This window comes from Aplysia californica, unplaced genomic scaffold (assembly GCF_000002075.1).
Source record: "Aplysia californica isolate F4 #8 unplaced genomic scaffold, AplCal3.0 scaffold00096, whole genome shotgun sequence".
Classification (NCBI taxonomy): Eukaryota; Metazoa; Mollusca; class Gastropoda; order Aplysiida; family Aplysiidae; genus Aplysia; species Aplysia californica.
This window is the reverse complement of record NW_004797366.1, coordinates 236,946-254,091: the sequence shown is the minus strand read 5'-3', so window position 1 is coordinate 254,091 and position 17,146 is coordinate 236,946. Positions and strand designations below refer to the sequence as shown.

General features: G+C 42.4%; 1 protein-coding gene across 4 annotated transcripts in view; it reads right to left on the bottom strand.

The window, feature by feature from the left end:
- Positions 1-1,032: 1,032 nt before the first annotated feature.
- The window catches only part of LOC101860157, a 49,669-nt gene continuing 33,555 nt past the window's right edge, over positions 1,033-17,146 (bottom strand). For all 4 annotated transcript variants that reach the window (XM_005095115.3, XM_005095120.2, XM_005095119.3 and 1 more), the window contains exons 2-6: positions 8,815-9,082; positions 7,828-8,011; positions 6,079-6,296; positions 5,421-5,599; positions 1,033-3,374 (exon numbers count right to left, since the gene is read on the bottom strand). In XM_005095115.3, coding sequence (XP_005095172.1) covers positions 2,495-3,374; positions 5,421-5,599; positions 6,079-6,296; positions 7,828-8,011; positions 8,815-9,082 — 1,729 coding nt within the window. In that variant the 3' untranslated portion in view covers positions 1,033-2,494. The remainder of the gene's footprint in view (positions 3,375-5,420; positions 5,600-6,078; positions 6,297-7,827; positions 8,012-8,814; positions 9,083-17,146) is intronic.

Genomic DNA, 17,146 nt, shown 5'->3' with positions numbered 1-17,146 from the left:
GTGTGTGTGTGTGTGTGTGTACGTGGTAAAACACCAAACCAGTGTGCCAGGATCTGGACAATGAAGATGTATATTATCTGATATTTTGTGAGGGGCAGCATTGTCAGGTCAGCTGACACCACATTGTGACTTTGTGCTGGAGAGACTGGTTCGAATCTTTCCCGGGGAAATCTGTGAATGTTGGTCGGATATATGGAGTTTTCGGCATTTGTCACAGTTTTATCGGAGATGGTTATAAATGGTCTCGATCATGGTTCAGTTTTCATTTCTCTGCTCGGGTACTATAAAACAACACAACAACAACAACAACAACAACAACAACAACAACAACAACAACAACAACAACAACAACAACAGTAACAACAACAACAACAACAGCAGCAACAACAACGGAAAAAGACAATAACAACAATAATTACATTGTCATGGTATTTCCCTGGGCTCAATCAGATACTGTTTCCAAAGACAACGCCGTACATTCATTCATTCATCCAGTGCCAGATCTGCGACAGACATCTTCATTCATTCCTTTGCTCTGATGCTCTTAAAATAAGCCACGTTTCTCAGGTTGCGCTGGGCCTACCCCTGTCTCGTTTGCCTTTAATTTGGCCAGTGAGAGCTAGATGTTCAAGACCTTTATGTCTATTCAGGTGTCCCAAAACTGTATTTATCGTTCCCTGATTGTTTTTAACAGTGAATGCCCCATTTGAGCTTCATCAAGCACTATCTGACTTGATTTATTTTCTTTCCACGATATTCTCAGCAGTCTCCCAAGAAACCATATTTCTGTTGCTTCAATACATATTCGATCAAATAAATTTGCCCAGGCGGGAAGCGAATTAAGGTGTCTTCTGCGTGAGACAGGGAAGAGGCTAACTATTGCACCACATACTGTGGGTTATCCCCTTGCAGTAGATAGACAGATAGATAGATAGATAGATAGGCAGGTAGATATATAGATAGATAGATAGATAGATAGATAGATAGATAGATAGATAGATAGATAGATAGATAGATAGTACAAAAATTCAGTTAGGTTTCTCATAACTTCTCGTTATGTCGTTTATTGTGGCAGACAAGTACATGTTTTTATATATAATTATCATTCCATTTCAACAAGAGATGAGACAAGGATAAGACGTCAAAAAATATATATATAAACCAATAAAATAACACCATAGTATGCCTTTGTAATTAATGGGGTTTGATCTGATCATTATAATTAATGGCAATATTTGATTGAAGCCGGGGAGTCTAATTTAATGAGGCAGAAGCCCAAACATTGTCATAAAAACGAACAAAAGAAACAAACAGCTACCACAAAACCTGACCAGTTGACGATGAATTAAGTACTGAAATGTTTGAAAGAAAAGCTATTGATGGACATTGTGCTTATCTCTGTGTAATTATAATTCAAAGTGGTTGAGTTAGCAAAGTAGAAATATAGTTGTTATGTTGTGTGTGTGGGGGGATGGGAGAGAGAGAGAGAGAGAGAGAGAGAGAGAGAGAGAGAGAGAGAGAGAGAGAGAGAGGGAGAGAGAGAGGGAGAGAGCTATCTCACTTGACGGTCTACTAGTCTACGGCAATGCTAAACCTTTCCCCTCTGTGTCTGTTTAGACTTGGGACTGTCTTTGACTTCTAAAATTTTCAGTAAAATTGTAGCTAGTCGTGAAAGGGGTTTGGGTGGGAATGGTTTTTCTCAAAAGTAGTGCCTCAAGGTATGGAAGTGATAGTATGAAATAGAACACATTATTTCTCTAGACATTCAAGTGGATCGGCACCATAATAGGTTCTGACCAGAAATATGCATGAAGTGGTCAAGTGATTTCAAGCAAAGAAAGAGAGAATGGCAATTGAAGATATTCATAGATCGTGGAAAGAGAAAAAAGTTGAGAGGAAAAGGGTGGGTTTTGGGTGGGGGTGTAATTGTAGTAACTGTAGATGTTTTAGTGATCTCATTGACAAAGTTAGATCATAAAGGAGGCGAGGTGATTCGACTCTGCCTGTCAGGACCACTTGGCATGAAAGGATTGTAATGACTGTGTCTAAGCAGAAAGTCACAGACGCTCAATTAAAAAAAAAATTAGAAAAATATAAAATGGGAAAATCCACGTCTTTTGCGTACGATAGCGAAGTATGTAACCACTATACCACAGGCGCCTTAGGGGGCTAAGTACACGTAGATAAATTTCTCAGGAAATTGTGAGTTGAGTAGAATACTTCTTGTGTTGCAATGTAACAGCCTGTCCATTGTCTTAAGCATCTGAAAATTAGAGTCTACTTCAAGGAAAGCGCGCATAGGTTGTCAGGACATTAAAGCCATTCAAATGTTACATAACAAAACGAACTGGAAAATGGTAGGCCTATTACATTGGGCAGGAGCAATAATTCAAAAACATCTAACAGATTAACAAAGTAAAACGGGTAGCAGGAATGGTACAAACAAATTTTAATGCACACCCACACGCATACAATCCTTCTTCTAGCAAGACTTTTATGTAAGAGATCTCTCGCAGCGTTTGCCTACAAAACCAGCCCTACACTGACAAAACTTGAACTTCTGTTTGGGTATATATCTACAGCGCCCCCCATTGTGGCAATAGCGTTTTTCTCTACAGTGGATGATTTTGATGTGTGTGTTCCGGAGTCTGTGTTGTAGCTCGTTGTAAGACACAGAGGATTTCCTGTTGGAAGGACGCGTTTTTAATTTCTGTCGTCTAGTAGAATCGATGTGTCCACCCGAAGACCTTTCAGAAGGAGCGCCTGCAGCTGTAGTTGGTGTTGGAGCGTTTGATAACTGACTGCCTGGCGTACTTTTCGCAGGTAATGTGGACCTGACGGTGTTCGACTCTGTGTCGCTTCCCTCCCTTCGATTGTTTCTCTCACTCCCAGCGCTGCCGCTCACATTCGAGTCGAGTCGTCTGCGAGAAGTCTGGTTTTCTCTGACGACATTATTATTATTCACTGCCGAGTTTCTTGCTGTCTGCTGACGTGACGCTTCCGTTTCCGTTTCAGTGCTGGTCACGCCCCCTTGTCGCTGACGTGGACGTTCTCCTTGTCTGGGTTGTCCAGATCTGCGACTATTGCCAGCCTCCGCGGCTGAAGTCGGACCGATGTGGACGGAAGGCACTTTCGACTCGTCGAGCAGTTCACAGCGCACGCCGTCGTAGTGTGGCGGACAGACACAGGAGCGGAGGTTCAGGGACGGGCTGTGGAAGCAGGTGCCGCCGTTGAGGCAGAGATTGCCCCCTGCACAAGCGACGCGGTCCGGGGCCGTCTGCACCGTGTACTTCGGCTTCCTTCTCCGCCTAGACAGCTCCAAGACGGCCACCTTCTCCGAGGTGCCGAGGTCGTTTTTCGCTATACACTTGTACCTGGTGACATGGACAGGAGAACACGGAAGTGTGAATAGTTTCTGAATCATTTCTTTTTTGTCCCTTGTTTTAAGATCGGTAGGTAAGTAGGTAGGCATTAGGTAGGTAGGCGGGTAGGTAGGTAGGTATGTAGGTAGATAGGTAGGTAGGGCAGGTAGGTGAGGTAGGTAGGCAGATAAACATGTAAGTTAGAAGGTAGGTAGGTAAGTATGTACATAAATAGATAGGTAGGTAGATCAATAGGTAGGTGCCCCTTTGAAAACGATAGTATGTGAGCCATTCCCCAAAAAGGGTTTCCATTTCATAAAGGGCTTATAATTATTATGCTTCGGGTCCAGATTACAAACGGGCTAAAGGAAACATTACAATCATAGGTAAAATAAGTACATGTAGTTGTTCGTAACCTTAACGTTCAGTAAATGTTTTAAAAACGGTTATCATACTTGAACAGCGTCCAAGTTGCTTACCTTCGGGAGGAATATCATAGTGGAAGTGTATTTACGAGGAGGAGTTTTTCCTCGAGTATTTTCCCCTTTGAGTCGAAGACAAGATGGGCTCAATAAAGAAAGAACACTCAAGGGAGGGAACCTTCTTATCTCCTTAAGGCCAAAGTGTATTACGTTACCTCAAGCTCAACTCTTGCCAAACTATACTGTATATCGCCAACAACTGGAAGGTTTCGTATTATTAGTGGGCGATGGGGATCACCCGTGTAGTGGCCTTTACTATTTAATGCCCAGGCCTGAAAATGATTTTAGAAAGGTGGTACAAATGTTTTAAAGGTGGTAAAAGTGAATGCTGGTTATAAAAAGGCTGGTATAAGCACTGTTCAGTCAGTCGACCCCCAAACTGTTTTCACTCATCATCGTCATCATCATCATCATCATCATCATCATCATCATCATCATCATCATCATCATCTGCGACAGACAATCCTTCGTTCGGATGCTCTAAAAAAAGCTATAATATTATTATCCTGATCTTTCAGTGCTTGATGAAGCCCACTTGGGACTCTCAATGTTAAAAACAATCAGGAAAAGACAAATGCAGTTTTTAGGACACCTGAATAGACATAAGGGTCTTGAACATCTAGCTTTCACTGGCAAAATTGAGGGCAAGCGAGGCAGGGGTAGGCCCAGAACAACATACTTAGGTAACCTAAACAAATGGGTAACAGGGAAAGATCAGGGAAACGTAGTTTTTTTAAAGAGCATCCGAGCAAAGGAATGAATGGAGAACCATGATCGCCGATGTCTGTCGCAGATCTGGCACTGGATGATGATGATGGTGATCTTTCTCCGCCACACATCCGTTTAGGCTCTCCAAGTAACTTGCTCTAGATCTACTCCTGCCTCTTTGGCTTCCATTTTGCCAGTGAGAACTAGATGTTCAAGCCCTCTATGTATTTTTCAAGTGTCATAGAAACTGCATTTGCCTCTTCCTAAATGTTTTTATCAGCGAGCGAGCTTCTTCAAGTACTAACTCATTTGTTGTCTTTTCCTTACAAGAAATTCTCAGAAGTCTCCCGTAAGAATTTATTGCAAGAAAAAGAAATCAAACGAGATAGGCCCCTAGTTCTTCAAGAAGCCCACAATTTTACTACAGTGGTTTATTCTAAGGTCGCAGAATCAAGAGGGCGCCAGAATCAAGGGAACTTACAAACATATTTTGAATCCTTTGCCCATTTATATGAGATTGACGCTATCTGATTAGTAGAAAAAAAGTGCGTATGATAGTGTCCAATAGTGTATTACGTGCACTTAGTATGACACGTAACTGTTACAGATAGAGATTCCAGGATTGTAGATGTAAGTCGTTGATCTGAGAGCAATGATAATTTTAGGAATAATGGTGGTGATGAGTGATGATGTGGGATGGCGTTTAAACAATGTTAGCGTTAGTCTTATTTTCCTCTGCTCCAATGAGTCACGAGGGACGTGGGCACCCTCTATCCCGTTCCCTACTGGAACCATCTTTACAGACACCGTGAAGTTCCGAAACGGTTTGCACATTCTCTGCTAAGGTGACAAAACCAAGGGAACTTACTCTCCGGCGTGAGCGCTCATTGTCTTCAGAATGAGCAGCGAGGAGGACGTGGCTGTCGTACGGATAGTTATGCCGCCATTTCCGGTGGTCACGGGGATCCCGTTCTTGGACCAGGAAAAAGATGGCGGCGGCTGGCTCTTGGCGACACATCGTAGTCTGACTTTTCTACCCATGGTCACCTGGGGGGGGGGGGGGGGGGGGGGGAAAAAAAACACCCCCGTTTTAAAAAATTGGGTTTTCCCGGAACTGAATCTTTCTGTTGGTAAACGAAGCAGGAATTCACCACTTTTTCGACCCCCCCCCCCCCCAAAAAAAAGGCATCTTTGAAGTTTGGTTGTCTGGGGGAGCTTTAAAAGGCCCTTTTGTTATCTGGCTCCATTCTCTTGGAGACAGCTTTTAAATTCAAGAATTCCACCTCTTAAATAATCTTACAGTATTCAAAAGGGTGTTAGACCCGTATCGACAGTACATTTTAAATGATATTATTGTTTCAGATTAGTTCAAGTTAGGGTTAAGGGGCCCCTGGAATTCCTTCAACATCTCAATTGAAAGAACTGCAGAGTTCGCCTAACATAGAAAACTGCATTATCCCTCGACCCCCAACTGCAACAAATTATGAACAAATAAAAAAAATAAAAGTCCAAGTTAAGAACCCAACCTTTTTCGGCTTGATGTCCTTCATCTTGGGCGGCTGTGCACAATCCCTACACACCAGCTTCTTGATGCGTGGTGGCCTGACACATGTGTCACACAGAGAGCGCCGGACTCGCCTCTCGGCCCGGGACTCCATGGGGAGGGGCAGGGCGGACATCTGTAGCATGCCGCGGTGGTGGCTCTGACGTAGGAAGAAGATGTGCTTCTTTTCTGACGTCATCTCTGGGAGAGGAAGAGGCTCAGATTGAGGAGAACGCATAGACATAGATTCAATGAAGTATAATTATAATGTACATTATTTCAGACCGTGCACTGCCATGACCTCCGCTCTTTTGTCTCCCCCAAAAAACAAGCAAAAAACAAACAAACAAACAAACAAACAAAACCCCAACAAAAACCACCAACAACAAACAAACAAAATTATTTGTGAAGGATGCATATCGTGGGACCAACATGAGGTGCAAAACACTAGTCTCGCCAAAGTCTAGAGGGGTACGGCACCTTTCTCCTCTTGCCATTCATTTAGCTTTTTAAGGATGTTTTGGACGTATGCGTCCAATCAGAAGCACACCAAAGACAGTGTTTTGCGGCGTGTTTCGAACCAACATGTACATATAAAAAATGCGAGCCCGCATATCTCATAGTATGCACGTTGTTGCCTGCCTCTTTGAGTGTCTGACACGACAAAGAACAGAATAACGTGTTTATACTTCCTTCGCAAAGTGCCCTCAAACAGAGGGTCTTCGGACATTGTCGAATGACATAAAAGAATACTCGCCAACAGTGAGTTAACCGCGACTCGAGCGATATCTAGACTTACCCATCTCTGAGATGAAGAAGTGGACCTATCCACTGTATACCTGTGCCAGAGGCGTTTTCTTAATTCAGCAACTGTGAGATTATCTAGTCCTATCTATAGTTAACCTGTGTCAGAGACCCATTTATTGGGTATCCATTGTATACCTATGTCAAAAGCATGTCCTTCATATTGCTACACAGAGACAACTAGACGTATCCGTTGTATATCTGTGTCAGACGCATTTTCTTAATTTTGTAACCCATAGATCATCTGGGCCTATCCGTCGTTTACCTGTCAGAAGCGTTTTCTTAATACTGTGGCACAGATATTATTATCTCGACCTATCCGTCGTTTACCTGTGTCAGAAGCATTTTCATAATTCTGTGGCACAGATATTATACCTGGCTTAGACGTATCCGTCGTTTATCTTTGTCAGAGTTCTACCCATTGTTTACCTGTGTCAGAAGCATTTTCTTAATCCCGTGACACACCTCTCCGTCGTTTACCTGTGTCAGAATTCTACCTGTCGTTTACCTGTGTCAGATTTCTATCAGTCGTTTACCTGTGTCAGAATTCTAACCATAGTTTACCTGTGTCAGAATTCTATCAGTCGTTTACCTGTGTCAGAATTCTATCCGTCGTTTACCTGTGTCAGAATTCTATCAGTCGTTTACCTGTGTCAGATTTCTACCCATAGTTTACCTGTGTCAGAATTCTACCCATAGTTTACCTGTGTCAGAATTCTACCCATAGTTTACCTGTGTCAGAATTCTACCCATAGTTTACCTGTGTCAGAATTCTACCCATAGTTTACCTGTGTCAGAATTCTACCCATAGTTTACCTGTGTCAGAATTCTACCCATAGTTTACCTGTGTCAGAATTCTACCCATAGTTTACCTGTGTGAGAATTCTACCCATAGTTTACCTGTGTCAGAATTCTACCCATAGTTTACCTGTGTCAGAAGCCACACAGCTGTCCTTGTCCTCGCGGCCGAACTGACTGACCATGATCATCCTGTCGTCGCCGGCACGCGCGTTGTTCACGATGCCCTCCCCCTTGTACACCTTCTCCACACTCACGTTAGCGCTGCGGGTCCTCTCGTGCCGAGCGGACGGGTTCCATTCCATCACTGTGCCCTGTGGATACGGGTATTGTGTATAGTGTCGTTAGAAGTAGGCAACTCTTTATGGACGTAAAGGATACATAAAATGTATAATCAGTGGCATATTGATGGCAATGTTTCGGCACATTTTGAACCACGATACACAGCTAGGAAACATGATTTTGTGCATTTCATAGTATGCATTATGCTGTCAGAAAAACCGACCCCCCACCAGGGCAGTGCTTCTGACTGAAGTTGTCTTCAAGCCATTCCCTAAAAAAAAAAGGGGGGGGGTATTAACATGTTCTTACGCACAGTAGAATTGCAAATGGGCTTATTTATCAATGCCACGCTCATAATGTGCCGGAACAACATAGGAGGAGCTGCTGCTTTTCTTTCCTCATCCTTACTATCGTCATTTGCCCTCTACTTCTTTTGTATGTTTGTCACTTTCTTGTGAACTGCTGTTTCCAGGGTGCCTTGATAGTCGAAGAAGACTTTGTGCTGTTGAGGCTAGAGAGGTGAGCAGAGTAAGCCTGGTTCCCCGTTTGGACTTCTCTCTTGACATCCACCGCTTGGCACTCATATGACCTTATGCAGTTGCGAGCGCCGTAAAACCTTACTAAAACTAAACTAAAGAAAAACTGAATAAAAACAACAACAACCATGCATGAATAAAGACAATATACTGATGGTTCTGTTTACAAATCTTTCACAATCTGCCATGCTATTTGGAGCACTTCTCTATGTATTTGTCTCTCAGTCCACCTTAAGGTATGGCCACACAGTAAAGTTAGATCCGTAGCGTTGTCAAAATAAAAACCATCCGTCCCTCACCATGACAACCGCTTGTGCCCTGACGGCGCTGGAGGCCGGATCCACGAATCTCGTGCCGCACTCGTCTGCTCCCACCGTCGTCAGGAGCGAGGCGGAGGCCCAACAAACGACCATGACATTGATGACATTGGCCGCGGTCAAGGTCAGGGTCGGGGTCAGGGTCAAGGCCGCACCATGCCGTTGACGGAGAGAGTGAGGAGCCTCCTTCTTCTTCATGTCTGCACACCTCCTCCCCGGGGTATACGACTCACAGCGTCTTACATTACTTCTGGAACAAAGAGAAAGAAAAATGGTTCAAGAAAATGTGTCACAAATACAATAAAACCTACTCAATCGACCACTTGTCCAAGACAATCACCTGTACAAAACGACCACTTCCCATTTCTCTCTTTACTTCTTACCTATGGCCGCTTTTAAGCACAAGGGGGCTATCCCGAAAAATGCTGTATTTTGAGAAAATCGAAGGTAACGTTTTTGCCCCTTGTTCAGTATCTTTAAAAGACAAGAAGAGTTTTTTCTATAACCAAACAAATATACACACCAATGAAACCAAACTTCTCCTTTAGGTAGGGCAATGCCCATTTTGGGTGTAGGTCGAGACTTCTGGAAAGCTCCAAAAACTGGGTCAGCCCGTTTGTCCTTAAAAGCGACCACACTATTGTAATAACACTGTCCGTGGGTGGTTGGAGGGTGCCACTGGTAGGTCTTACTTCATTACTTTCTTTCCGTTGTTTCTGTCTATCTGTCTTACTTTTTCCCAGCACTAAAAGACCATTATTGTGCCGAGGTTCTTCTTTTTACTATTTAAAACATAACACTGTCCAAGATGTCCACCTGTCTAAGACCACCATATTTCTCTTTAAAATTGCTGGCCATTTAGGACAATTTCGACTGTAGTCGCGCTGTTTGTCACAGGTAAGGTGGTTGAAAAGCTGAGCGGAAGGTATAGTATTAGCAAAATGATATGGCGTGTCTTAAAAAAACCCAACCTTCTTATGTTGCCTCTGTCAAGTTGACGCCTTGTACAATTCTCTGTCTGTCTGTCTGTCTGTCTGTCTGTCTGTCTGTCTGTCTGTCTGTCTGTCTGTTTGTCCGTCTAACGTCTGTCCCCACCTCTTTCAATCTCCCCTTCATCCTCTCACCCCCCTCCTCTCTCTCTCTCTCTCTCTCTCTCTCTCTCTCTCTCTCTCTCTCTCTCCCTCTCTCCCTCCCCTCCCCCTCTCTCTCTCTCTCTTTCCCTCCCTGTTTATCGTCTATATTCACATGCTCACTTCCTCATTTCCGTGCAGACATAATACAGACATACCAGAGTCAGATTCTGCTATTTCAGGCCAGTTGTCTAAACAAACGCCAAACTCTCAAATTACTCTCAAAAACCCCGGGCTGGTCCTCATGTATTTGTGAGTTTATGAACTTTTTGTTCATTTAAAAGATGTTTTTCAAACGTTTATTCAATACTTTTTGAAGATGTAAGTGTCTTTACACCCTCATTGACACAAGCTAGGTCATTTAGGAAGCGGGCTTCCGATCATGCCAGCCCAAACCAACCCGGGGCTAAGAGGGATACAGTATCCCAGCCAAAAGATGTGAGATACTCGACAAAACTTCTCCCCACTCGGGAATCGAGCTCGGGTCTCCTGCGTGTGACAGCAAAGTGCCTAACCCCCAGAGTACTGTCAGACGTCTCCGAATCTTTGGAAATATTGATGGAAGGAAACCACTACAGTGTTATACCTCTTTTTTTCACAGATGGATTTTTGAATGGTTTGACCCTTTTATTATTATTAATAAATTATTATTATTATTATTATTATTATTATTATTATTATTATTATTATTATTATTATTGTTCTTATTATTATTTTGTTATTGCTGTTAATGTTATGGCTATTTTATTATTATTATTATTATTATTATTATTATTATTATTATTATTATTATTATTATTATTATTATTATTATTATTATTATCATTAGTAGTAGTAGTAGTAGTAGTAGTAGTAGTAGTAGTAGTAGTAGTAGTAGTAGTAGTGGTAGTAGTAGTAGTAGTAGTAGTAGTAGTAGTAGTAGTAGTAGTAGTAGTAATAGTAGTAGTAGTAGTAGTAGTAGTAGTAGTGTTATTATTATTATTATTATTATTATTATTATTATTATTAATATTGAGTAAAAATAACATAATATCTTCAGTACAGGCTTGAATTAAAACTGTCCCACAAAAATACTCGCAGACACACCACGTTCAATCGATGTACATAAAAATATACATAATTATGTTGAATAAAAACAAACACCAGGGACACCTGTGCACACTTAGCTCAGGATATTTTTTCTCTTCTTTCCCTCCGTCTCCATATCAGCCCCCCACCCCCCACCCCTCCTCCCCCCCCAAACCCTTTCCCCTGCTTCCAGTGTGTGGCGACCACTTGCTAATTAGCTAACGCTGCAGGCAAAAAGTCTTGGCGGGAACAAGGACGCTTCTGAACGCTATGACCTCACAGGAAATAACCCCACAGGAAATGACCTCACGGGAAGCGACCCCACACTATCGCAGCTGTCTGTCAGTCCACTGCAAACGAAAGTCACGCAGCTCACAGAGATCAGCTTCCGCAGTATAAATGTACGCGTCTGATTTTCATTGATAAAAAGAATTTAGATTATATCGTCGTCCATCCTGGCAAAGCACAGAGTATTGTGATTTTCACTGACTCACTATCAGTCTTTCACAAGCAGTAGAAAATGGCCATCATCTAAACCAAGGTCTGACACACATACTGTTTGGCTCCCACCAACTGGTAACATCCTAGGTATGGTGTCAACCTGGTGATGCAGTGGATTCCCACACACTCAAACACACTTTGAAATGACAGAGCAGACACACTTGACAAAGGTCTCTAGAAAGGAACAACCCAACATTCAAACTTCATGCAAAAATGCAAAACAAATAATTAGAAGCCACAGCAAATAAGATTGGACAACCAAACAGGCCATGGGAAAGACAGACAAAGCAATTTTCAAAATGATCACAACAAAACGAAATGATAATTTCATCCACTTTCAGAGAGTGGCGTCGGTGGCCTAGTGGTTAGGCTCTCGGACTCGCAACCGTAAGGTCGTGGGTTCGAATCCCGTCAAGGGCCCGACGTTGTGTCCTTGGGAAAGGCACTTTACACGAATTTTCCTCACTTCACCCAGGTGGGATTGGGTACCCGGCTATAGACAGCGAAAGATCTTGTCAGTTTGTTAGTGTTTGAGCGCTTAATCGGCAGCTCGCACTGTATGCTTCCTGGGAAGCTGAGAATGTTTCGGAGTGTTCTATGGTCTGCTGGGGTAATAATATAGTGTAAAGCGCATAGAGCCTGCTGTTGAGTGGGGTTGTGCGCTATACAAATGCTATCTATTATTATTAAGCGCATAGAGCCTGCTGCTGAGCGGGGATATGCGCTATACAAATGCTATCTATTATTATTATTATTATTAGAAAGGAACAGACCATGATCTTCCGCCTGCGAACAGAACAACATACACAGCTCAACGTCCATTTGAACAGAATAAAACCAGAATTTCCCCCAACGTACCCATTGTGTGACTACACATGTGAGACTGTGGATCATCACCTGTTCCACTGCACAGCCTTACATCAGAGCTACACTCCGCCCTCCGAGACCTAACATTGACAACACAATGGAACAATGCAGCTGCAGCAAACCTGCACTAATTACTACATGGCATTGGACAGAAGAGCGAGACCCCAACTGTTGCTGGATCGATAACAACATTTCATCGTCCAGTTGTTTAGATGCACTATACCTAATTAAAAAAAAAACCCTAGTAAAATAAAATTAAGGCAAATTGCTTTTAAAGAGATACATGCCCCTAAACATCCGATCTACCTGTTGCCTATAAATAACGCTATTATGTCTCAACTTAAACTGAATAAAGCAGCTTCGTCACACCGCTTCCATTATTGCCGTATTTTACCCACTTCATCACCGTGTCTCTATCTTTTAGTTCAAAGGAAGTCCACCAAACGCCCTCGAGTCTTAGGTTTTTGAACACGGGAGTAGAGACAGAGTTAAAAGTCCTTCAACTCCAATAGAACGTGTCAGAGACATAACATTTCCCAAAGCACCATTCGTGCCTAGTCTTTCGGGAAATGTCTTCCCCACAACAAGTCAGTCTTACTCTTTTTTGACCCCCCCCCCCCAAACCGACGCCCAAATCTCTCCTTCATCAAAACTTTAATTTTCTTTGATAAAAGCGGGATAAAAAAACTCCCTCGACCCACTACATGTACCAACACCCAGGGTGTTCACTTTCGGTTGAGCCACTTATGGGGTCGCTGTGATATCAATCGCCAAAAATGCTTTGAATTTATTTCTTAATTTGTGGAAATGGAAAAAGGGGTTGGGGGGTGGGGGTGGGTAACATCCCACTCTGCAGTGCAATCTTCTCGTAAGCTGGCAGTTATGTAGGCAAGTAGTACTAGTACCTGAGCGATTTTGAGGCATCGAAACTTCATTGATGCTTTGAAGTGTGAATGTGAAGTCCCTGTTATTTGTATTATTCGACAACTGCACTTGAATTTTTAAAATATAAATTCTTCTACATGTCGTGCTTGGAGGTATGAATTATTCAACTCTTGTTGGATCAACTTATCACCATCTGTCGTAACCATCAGGTACAAAGTATAGGTGTAATTATCTTAATGATTTGAGAGATTTCATGCTCTAATTTTACGACGGGTTTAAGAAAATGAGACGAAAATCCATTGGCCGTAGAAATCACACGGAATTCGAATGGCTCTACCACGCCTGGAATATTGGAGCATTGCGGGAAAATCGTGTATGCTGAATAGTAAAGTCGTACGCTTTGAGAGGAGGGAAGACAGAACAGCTATGGCATTGTACCTCCAGCAAGGACACCTGTTCTCCAGCTCAGTAACCAAGTAAGTAACCAGATTATGCTTCTTTATTTTTAAAATACTCCAAAACAGAGTGTCTTCAAACGTGAACAATGTGCGTCCTCAGAGAGTTGAAGAAAGCAAAGCACGAGGTATAATTCTCCGGTTAATCCCTTGACTGCGTTTATCAGAGATCTGTATCTTGTCGGTCGGTACCCCGTAAAGCTGACTCAGACTGATACTGCTGGGTGTCAAATGTCATGCTGAACGTTGAGCAGTGCAAGCAGGTAAAAGAGCCATTCCACGACAAACGAATCTGTGGTGACGCACGTAAAGTGGGGATGATGAATTGCTGAATTCCCCCCCCCCTCTAAACCTTAAAAGAGCGATAAGCTGTTGTTGTTGTTTTTTTTGGAGGGAGGCTGTGTCTTACAAAATAATAATTAAATAATTAAATAATGACAAGATAATGAATGGCTTTATCGTTGCTTAGAGAATTTTTCCTGCAGGTCATTATCTTCAGCGTTGCCTGTGCCCTGTAATTTCGTTTTTAGTGGAATGCCCCAACAATGATCACTTTCACAGAGCGCTGAGCACAGACCTAGGAACGTGGCAGAACCAGGACTGAGATTTCTGTGTAGAGTGGGCGTGTGCGTTTTTTACAATCGGGTGCAAGTGCAAGTTAGCTTGACGGTCCACTACAATCTAACGCCATAACCCTAACCCTAACCCTAACCCTAACTCGTAGAGGGGTTTTGGTTAGGGTTAAGTTGTTCATCAAACACCTTGGTTGCAGGTACCGCGGGTTTGGACTTTGGCACTCTGATGTGTTATTTCATTTGTTTGTGTGTACTCCGATGTGTGTTGTTTCATTTACTTTGGTGTACTCCGATGTGTGTTATTTCATTTATTTGTGTGTACTCCGATGTGTGTTATTTCATTTATTTGTGTGTACTCCGATGTGTGTTATTTCATTTATTTGTGTGTACTCCGATGTGTGTTGTTTCATTTACTTTGGTGTACTCCGATGTGTGTTATTTCATTTATTTGTGTGTACTCCGATGTGTGTTATTTCATTTATTTGTGTGTACTCCGATGTGTGTTGTTTCATTTACTTTGGTGTACTCCGATGTGTGTTGTTTCATTTACTTGTGTGTACTCCGAAGTGTATTGGTTCATTTATTTGTGTGTACTCCGATGTGTGTTATTTCATTTATTTGTGTGTACTCCGATGTGTGTTATTTCATTTATTTGTGTGTACTCCGATGTGTTGTTTCATTTATTTGTGTGTACTCCGATGTGTGTTGTTTCATTTATTTGTGTGTACTCTGATGTGTGTTGTTTCATTTACTTTGGTGTACTCCGATGTGTGTTGTTTCATTTACTTTGGTGTACTCCGATGTGTGTTGTTTCATTTACTTTGTTGTACCAACTTTCTTCCCTTTTATTGTACAAGATAGCTCGGGAGCCTTGAAAACTCTTCACTGGGGATTCAAACCTGGGTCTGTCAGACCCAAGCCCAGAATGATACCAACTAGGCTAACGGCATGCTCGAATAGTTCCTTACGAAAACGGGCAGCTTGGATAGAAAGAAGGGAAAAGGAAAAAGAGAAAATTTCTTGGTGGTTGGAGAGCGCCACTGTTGGTCATAAGTTTTCACTTTCCCTGTGTCGTTTTTAGTTGTCGTCTTAATTTTTTCCCAGCTCTAAATAACGTTATTGTGTCGATGTGCTTCTTTTTACTCAAACAAACAAACAAACAAACAAACAAACAAACAAACAAACAAAGAGAAAGTTACAATAGCTGGAACCTAACTCTAAGAGGTCAGTACTACTACTGACAAGACGCCAGATTCTCGCTTCGCCTTGTTGTCACCATAATTTGTCGTAAATATATTTGCTTGCCTCTACGACAATTATGTAGCCTCATAGATATCAACTCTTCATTCTTTTCTGAGTATTTCGGTGGGAAATAATACAGACTTGTATGTACCTATCTTTAATAATAATAAAAAAAGCTAAGGTATGCATGTATTCGATAAAATGCTACGGTATACATGGATTCAACCTAACTTGCTGCCACCAAAATAGGGATTAGATCTTCGGCTTAAGAGTTGTTTAAATCTGTACATCTAAGTTCAAATTAATATATATATATATATATATATATATATATATATATAAAATATACGTGAAATGTGGTACGCGGCAGCAGCTGTACTACATGTTTATTTGCTACTCCAAAGACAACTGGAGGGATTTGAGCTTGAATCTTCCACGGTATCACACTCAGATCAGCTGATGAAACATCCTCCCCTTTTCTTAACTCAATAACGTTCAGCATCCCGTGGCTTGCTGAACGGGTCGGGGTGTTCGTTAAGCGCCAGGGGGCGTTCATACACCGCACAGATCTCCACACATGTTTATATTATGCACGCCCCGTGCAGTAGCGGGCCACACCAGCTGTTTGTTAGTTCAGGGCTCCCGCCCTTCCGGGCTCGTTCTTCCTAATGTCTTCATGTCTTCCTATGTCTTTCTAATGTCTTCATACCTTCCGGGCTCGTTCTTACTGATGTCTTCATGTCTTCATGCCTTCCTTAATGTCTTCATACCTTCCTTAATATCTTCATGTCTTCCTATGTCTTCATAATGTCTTCATACCTTCCGGGCTCGTTCTTTCTAATGCCTTCATACCTTCCTTAATGTCTTCATGCCTTCCTAATGTCTTCACATGTCTTTCTAGTGTCTTCACGTGTCTTCCTAATGTCTTCATGTCTTCTTAATGTCTTCATAACTTCCTGGCTCTTTCTTTCTGATGTCTTCCCAACGTCTCCATGTCTTCCTGATATGTTTTCCTAACGTCTTCATGCCTGCATGGAGAGATACGGTAATTGTCCAAATACCGCTGGAGCTGCTGCTACATGTACTTTCTTTTAGATCTGGGCTGTGGAGTCATCGAAATCTGCGGACTTCCGGAATTTCTTTTTTTCTGTTCCTTTTTTGGGGGGGGGGGGGCAAGTGTTCTAACGGTGCTCACAACTGCATAAAGTCATATTGTTATGAGCGCGCGGGACACATTCATCATTAATTTCAGTTGGTAGGAAATTTTGAATTTTGCCCGGATGGCGGCCGAAGCCTACTCTTTTCGATTTTGAACTACCAAGGGGTCTTTAACGTGCACAAATTGAACACGGGACCTCCGAGATTTTTTGCCCTTATCCGAGAAGGCTAGGTGTTAGATCTTACCTACCATAAGAACAGCAGTAAGAAGGAGCCAAGGAGTGGCAGTAGAAAGGTTGCAGAAAGAGCCAGAAGCCCAGAGGAAGGGACAAAGGAGGTAAGTGGGTGGGGGCAGAAAGCGGAGACGAAGTTGGTGAGCCTTACCCACAACACCCTTCAACCACCCGATTTAAAATTTAAAAAAATTTGGGGG